Below are 8,001 nucleotides of genomic sequence, written 5' to 3'. Positions count from 1 at the left end.
CAGTGTAATTCTACACACACTAGATTTAATGCACACTTTGCGTGGGCGCCAAGCAAGCTTCACACCTGTAATAATCACGCCAGGCACCAATAATGTGATAATAAAACCTGTCTTTATACCTAGCCTAGCCTGAGCATACTGAGACGAATGACCAAATGGCAATAAACTGAGTCTTGGAAAGTACATTTTCTGGTGTGACTTGCCCCTTTTCCACTGACATGGCCCAACACCACACCACTCCACACCGCCCACTTGTGCCAGGTATTCCACTACAAGGACCTGGGCAGAGTGGTGTGAAAGTGGTACTAAACGTGGTACTAAAGAGTATCCACTCTAGAGTAGGTCTGCGCTAGGCCTAACAGGGGCAAACAATTCATAATGACTGATCACTCACTGACTTTTCATTTAGACCACCAAGATATAGTTGTAATACATAAGATTCTATTGTGTTATAATCACAGTTATAATCTATTATGGTGTATTTTAATTATCATAGTAATATATTAATACTTTATAGTGTATTATAATCACAGTTATAATCCATTGTAGTGCATTATAATGCAGACTAATGCTCATTATTAGCCAATTATGGTCTACGCATTCTGTGGTCTCATTGGTGCAGTGGTGAGCCCAGCATGTGTTAACAACCTGGTAGACCAACACGTATCTTACATCTACCAGGTCTACCAGGTATCTGTATGCAAGTCTCTGCTGACTTGATTAACATTACCATTCTCACATTATATTAGACAACATTCAAGGTTCAAGGTAGTTTTTATGGTTACATCTTGTGTACAGGTACATAAGAGTAAAACCTTTTTGGCTTCCTTCAGGCAGTGTAGCAGTATGTATAATAACAATAACAACAACAGCAAAAACAAATAAGAATAACAATATAATAATAATATAATAAAAGCGCATCATCAAATGTACATGTGCATAAAAGTTTGGCCAACAGCATTTTTCTACCCCCAGTAGTTACTACCTAACTTTGTCTAAACAACTTCACAATATCAACAGGTTAGTACATCAACTTCACAGTATATTCTATGTAGAGTATATGTGCAGTTCAAGCATACTAGTGCAAGAAAGGGACAGGGGGGGGGGCTAGCGCTTCCCTTTTCCCTGGATCGTTCTCATACTTGACAGTTGGTTCATGTGCCTGATTGTGTGTGGAAAGAAGCTTTTTTGCAATCTGTTGCTAGTAGCTTTGAGACTGCGACATAGTCGTTTTCCAGGCAACATCTTAAAACGCATGTAATTAATGTAACATAAGCTAATGTAGGTTGAAGGTTGTAGGCATACATGTTTGCATGTCAAGATAGTTGACATACACTGTTGTAAATAGGCCTTATTCCTTGGAATTCCGTGACATAAGTCGATGCCGGCCGTAGCTTATGCCAATGCCGGTTTTCGAGCTCGCCGTATCTTCAGGAGAAGCTGGTCGTTGACTGTCAAATACTGCAGATAGTCAAATATCATCAAATCATTTCACACTCTTCACATTAATCCTTAAGCCTTGAGCTGCCTCATCTTTCATTCATGCATTACCGTCATATTTTAAAATTGCCTGAGGGTCAACGGTCGACGCCACAAACGTGACTGTTTGTGAGCCCCACCAAACTTGACACAAACACTGTTCAGGGGTCTGCCATGATAATAGCCACACCAGGGGCCATGTGTGGCCACCAGGGGCCCTATCAGGTGAGCTAAAGGGGCCATGTTTGGACCCCAGGGACCTCAAGGGGGGGCCCAAGCACGGATGCTCTAATCTGTGACCAATCTTGGCAGAAACACTGTTCAGGCTTCTGACATGAGAGTTGGGGCACTACAGCAGTATTAAAGCAGTGTTTAACACTCAAAATGGCCATAGCTCGGTGACCATTGCACTGATCAGCGCAATATAGGACTAGATTGGAAGGTGTCCTGAGAATCTAGTATTCAAAAGATAGCTAACATAACAAATACACTCCTCCCCACTTCTCACTATTTCAAATTATACTCTGATTTCATTAAATAAATAGAGATTGCAAGCATCTGGTCAGCAGCTCAGCTTTTTTGATAGTGGTTCTTTAGTTTCTCACCACAGCCGCTAACCTTACAGGAGGCCAGGCCGATATGCTTGTCAGCCTTGATGCTGCTGAGGAGGTCAGGTAGCTCATGTGCGATTGCCTTCTCAAGCTTTTCCATTAGACAGCCTCCCCAAAAGTAGGAGCAGTGAGACTCCAGTGCTTTGAAATCAGTGATCTGATTGATGCTGAAGAAATCACGGTAAGTATTGCGGTTGGGTAGGTCATATTGGTTAACACTGGTCATGCTCAGGATGGATTTGAAGATGTAGAACTTGTCTGGGTCATCCACTATCTCCTTGCAGACCAGCATGGGATCACTGAAGAAACTCCGAAAGAAACCCGGCTTATTCTCTTTGAATGCTTTAATATAGCGGTCGACAAGGAGGGCATGGATGCGCACGCAGATGCCATGCTGGCGGATGAAGGCGATCTTGTTCTCCAGGCGGTTTACAATCACCTTGTTGAGGTCCTCCAGCAGGGAGATTTCTTCCCGCTTGAAGAGCTCAGAGCTGGTGTTAGGTTGGTAGGCATACTGCCAGAAGGAGCTGACGTAGACTCGGGGAGGCTCTACCACCTTGATGTGGGGAGATAAGCTCCAGAACAGGGCTCCATAAACCCTCATCAATTCCTGTGTGTCCAGTGTGTCAGCCTTGTTGAGGATGATGCGGATCTGGGACTCGTGGCCCTTCAGCTGCTTCTCCAAGAGCATCTCCAGCTCCAGCCCCACGTCCAGCTTGGTTGGGTCAAACAATATAAAGATCAGGTCAGCACGGTCAATGAACCACTGGCAGACATCGTTGAAGGGGTAGCCTGGATGAACAAAGAGAAATAGTCTATATCACTGCAAGAACTGGAGAGCCCTGTGAGTTTGTACGTTCTCACAGCACGGAGCTTGTGTTCGCCTGGACCGCGCGGAGGTTGCCGAGAGCTCACTCGTGTATAGGTAATATAATAGGCCTACAACATGCGATGTTTCATAACATATAACACAAGAAATAATCATAACACATTATACATTCTATATTTATAAGGTCAAGTATTCTACTTAATAATTGGGACCGTCATCTCCACCGAAAACAGGCTAGGCGCTCCGCCCTTGTTCCATTGTTGGAACCGGGATGTTGTTTTGATACACACAAAGCGAGGTGCCGCCTGCTTCAGCTTCCTTAGCCAAGGAGGTGCAATTGAGTTGCGGAAAAACATCTGTGAGTGGTGTTAGCTGGAGTATTGGTTGAGCTTCACATGACAGTTAGCACGCTGCAGAATATAGTCACAAGCGAGCCCACACTGTTTCGTAGGAACAGCATTTCTAGTTACTTCTGCTTTTCAGGAATAAAAAAGAAATTGTATTGTGTACACTTCTGCTTTGGCATGCAATGTAAATGTATGTTTACTCATGCCAATAGAGCCCTTTGAATTGAATTGACAGCTGGGGGAGGGCTTGCCGTATCAGCAAGGGCCCAAATGTCAAATTCAAATTGAGTCTCACCTCTCTCTTGCTGCTTGCGGTTTTCTATAATTCCAGGTGTGTCTACAAAGGTGACATGTTCCAGCAGCTTGTGGGGCAGCTCAAGACCCGTCAGCCTTTTCAGAAAGTTCTGGCCAAACTTCTCTAGATGGGAGAAAGGACGGGAGCTGTCTGCTGCCATGACCATACCCTCCACTTTGCCGGCCTTCTTCCCGTGCATGATTATAGTAAACTCAGAGGTCGTGGGATGAGCACCTGAGGACACACGTTGTACACATGGAGACATGGAGCTGGTTGGGTCAGAAAGAGGAGGAGATCCGCTGTTGGTTAACCTGTGGCAGTCGTTCTCAACCTGTGGGTAGGGACCCCCCAAATGATTTTGGGGGGTCCCCAGACGATTAACTTAAGTGCAACTTTGTTTTCTCACACAGTAAACAAAACAACATAAAGTTTAACTGTATAGAGGGTATCTTCACATTTCTAAAGTGTTAATTTAAGGACTTTTTAATACCTCTTAAATGACAAATTAAACATTGGCCAAATCGTTAAATATTAGAGAAATTGTGAAAATAGCAGATCTACATGATCACAACGCCTTGCGTTGCAAGGCATTGTGAGCGTAGTTCTGCAATAGAACCGTGTTATACAAAATGTAATGCCTCAACTCTTCCCAGGTTAAAATATGATTATTTTGGGGGTCGCGGAGAACCACTGACCTATGGGGAGCTGGTAGGGACAGTCTTGCAGGCCCAGGAGATAGTTAATCATTGAGGACTTTCCTACACTCCAAGGTCCTAGGAACAACACCATGGGCTTGGTGGAGGTAATCACCTTTTCTGTAATGCAAGAACAGGAGTAATTGTAATACAACCGGTTAACAAAAGCATGACCCTCAACCTCACAAATTTAGCTGTGGGGCAGAAACCAGCTAACTTCAAAATGTTAAGGGGTTTTGTTCATCATTGATAAGAACAGCTGAATGGACCTCCAAGCTCACAATTAGATCGTCATCGGAGATCAAAAGGGGGTGGAGTTAGGAGTTAGTTAGCTGGTTTTGTCAGAAGCCTGTTTACTACTTTTCATTGGTTCAATATATCTTTAACGAACACACGTCAAAGGTGTTCAATAGCACTGATTTATTAAACAAAATGTTAGCTGGCTTCTGCCAGACAGCGACGATATATTATTATATAGAATGAAGTTTCAGTTGTTTTAAGCAGGACTTTTGAGAAACAAACATACACACTACAGCTTCATATATTAGTTAATTGGCAGCATGGTGTGAGTATATGTGTGTATACAAAAGTTTGAGGATGTGTGTATAACCCTGCAAGACCCGAATTAATTTCTACTGGCCAATTTAAAAAAAAAAAATCAGATGCTGTTGTAGGAGTCCTAATCACAGGAAAATGTAATGTTAAAAAATTAATAATGTTTTTGTAAGGTTTTATAGCCATAAATCATAAATCATGCTCTAATTTGCATTTTGGGGATATTTTTCACAATAATAACATATGTACATGTTCTAGACTAATGATCACGAAAAAAATATATTACAGGCATTTTACTTATGTTTTAGTGAGGAATAGCCTCAGTTAAAAAGTGAGATGTTGTTCGTCCAGACGCTGGAATTTCAACTTCTCTGGGAGGTGTGAATGTCAGCTCCTGTGGGGGGTATTTATATGCAAATATCATGGCCAATGGCATTGTAATACTAAACAATAGGATTTAATGGTGATGTTAATGTGAAAAAAGAACAGGAAAACTAACTATAACATTAAAAAAAAAAATGATTTAAAAAATGTTGCCAAAAAGCAACGCTGGGCCTTGCAGGGATAAAAAGCAGAATGCACCCCCAGCATACCTGAGATCCGTCCCAGATCGTTGTACTTGTAGGCCAGCTCCAGGGGCAAGATGGATGAGTGGTAGATGTCCTGCAACTTCTCCAGAGCTAAAATGACAATGAAAAAGCAGTGAGAATAAGATTATGCGAGGCATTGAGAGGCAAGTTGTGAGGCTAGTTGTGAGCTTGTGAGGCTGTGGAACTGAGTCAAATGTAATGCCCCAACTCTTACATTCATTGCAAGTGCTTGTCAGGAAGGAGGGGGTCCCCAGTTCAAATATGATCATTTGGGGGGGGTCAGGGCCTGAAAAGGTTGAGAACTACTGCACTAACTTAGCCCACCACCAGACTCTATCTCATTCTAACCTGTATGGAATTGTGTGTCCTCCTTATAATCCAACTGCAGCATTTCATCAATGTGAGATCTGTCTCTGAGGATGGAGGGGGCATTGTTTTCCTTCTCTGTTAAAAAAACAAAAAAACACACACATTAGAAATTAAATTGTTAAAAGTTGAAAGCTATAGACCTTTGACAGTTTCAGACATCTGTATCAAAGATAATTGATAGGGAGAGATGCTCTTTAACTTAAGACAATCCCGTCACCCTTTGCTATTCAATTTCAACATTTTGCAGACATGTTTCAGCTTAATTCAAGATAAACTAGCTAGTTTAGTGACATTTGGATAAACTGTCATTCATTTGAACCAGGCCTGTGCAATTGTTTGGAATTGTGGGTCCCCCTACTGGGAAAACAAATCTGACACACTGGTCAATATAATACTATATAGGCCTATATAGGCCTACAGTAGGTCTACATTATATATAAAACATTATATAAAAAACATTGATTCACACTGTGGTTACATTTCCCTTCAGTTGATAAAGATACCTATAGTATAATAGGTATACTTTTGTATACATTTGTCTACTTTTGTATACATTTGTCTTCATCCTTCAAGTTACCCTGCAAGTTATACATTATGTTATAATTTTCTAGTCATACTGTTCCATGAATTTGAACTTGCTTCCAATATTTTCCATATATGACAATTCTAAAATACTGAACAATAAATATATATATATATATGTGTGTTTTTTTGTACACTATCAAATACCAGATCTGAAATACTGAAATACCATATCCCGGAGCACAGTACAGTATTATATTAACCCAACCATAAACATACATATCATGCCACTGTGTCTACAATAGCATCATCTACTGTAAGTACACATACAATAAATGCAAGTAGAGTGCAGATGTCCACTGTAGTGAGAAAGCATCTAGAGATACCAACCCAGGTAACTTAAAACACTTCAGCCCCCTTACCTTCTGTGGCCTGCAAGAGCATCATGGAGACAAAGCAGATTGAAACGAAACCTTTCATGATGGCTGAGTTCAGGAGAACTGTAGTGTGACATGTATGTATGCCTTACAGACGCAGACTATTATAATGCTGAAAAGCTAAAGAGATTAACCTCTAATACCATGCCTGGTTAAAACCAGACCGAACACAACAACACCCCCTAGTGGCAGGGGCGTCACACCAAATTCTGGGCCCTGGGTACAAGGATTCACTGCGGGCCCCCCATGAATGTTAACTATTGAAAAATAGCAGATATACAAGCTCACAGCGCGGCACCGAGTGCCGCGCTGCGAGCTTGTATATCTGCTATTTTTGAAAAATCTTGAAAATGTGTGCAAGAAACCTATGTCAAGGACCCCCAAGATGATATGTATTTGGCCACGGACCCCGATCTCAAAATATTTAGTTCCAGCTAGGGACCACCAGAAGCAAAATTTGAGTTGGAAATGTTCGCTTAAAAAATACATATATTCAAAGATTTTCACACATTTTCACAACTTTTCAAAAATAGCAGATCTACAAGCTCGCAGCACGGCACTCGGTGCCGCGCTGTGAGCTTGTATATCTGCTATTTTTCAATAGATAAAGTTATAAGGGCCCCTCCACCTTGGGCCCCAGTAACTCAGTCCCACTTTCCTACCCCTTGTGAACACATAGGCTAGTCGGTGTCTACCACCAGCTTTGAGTCTGCCTTCTGAGCATCAGAGATAACACTGTTATCAGACCGCAGCATACTTTCATCACTTTTCAATTGTGCGGGGATCGTTTCTGAGAAATGGCCTGATCTGCGGTAAAGCTCAGCATGTTTATATAATGTACAGAAGGGGGAGGAGGAGGAGGAGGGGAGGAAGACGATGTTCTTTTCTGGACAATGTAACTGAACAAAGGTTCCCCAATTAAGGTACAGGTTCACTGCAGAATGAACAGAACCAGAGGCTGATGTTACGAATCAAAAGTTTATTCAACACTCAGTCAGGTTAAAATACAAAGGGAAAGAGGGGTTATTATACAAGAAATCTTGTGAAATAAAATCAATCAACCAATCAAGGACGATGATACACGAAAGAAGCCAAACGGGAAGTCAAGACACTAAAATGGGACCAAGGGTCTAGCAGGCGATAAGGCTTCAGGGCCCAATGAAGGGCCTCTAACGTTAAAGGCCCTTTATTTAGATTTAGATGTTCTTATTTGCTGTGTAGGATGAGGTTAGAGTCTAACCTAATCCTACACAGCAAATAAGACAATCGAAA

General features: G+C 41.8%; 1 protein-coding gene across 1 annotated transcript; it reads right to left on the bottom strand.

The window, feature by feature from the left end:
- Positions 1–2,049: 2,049 nt before the first annotated feature.
- Positions 2,050–6,772, bottom strand: LOC308282749 (sarcalumenin-like; the record flags this gene model as incomplete). Its single annotated transcript, XM_080723137.1, has 6 exons — positions 2,050–2,882; positions 3,562–3,795; positions 4,257–4,376; positions 5,405–5,491; positions 5,750–5,845; positions 6,715–6,772. The coding sequence occupies 6 exons, from the start codon at positions 6,770–6,772 to the stop codon at positions 2,050–2,052; spliced, it is 1,428 nt and encodes a 475-aa protein (XP_080579263.1).
- Positions 6,773–8,001: the final 1,229 nt, after the last annotated feature.

The sequence above is a fragment of the Nannobrachium achirus genome, assembly GCF_963921795.1.
Source record: "Nannobrachium achirus genome assembly, chromosome: 4".
Lineage (NCBI taxonomy): Eukaryota > Metazoa > Chordata > Actinopteri > Myctophiformes > Myctophidae > Nannobrachium > Nannobrachium achirus.
This window is presented reverse-complemented; position numbering and strand designations above follow the sequence as displayed.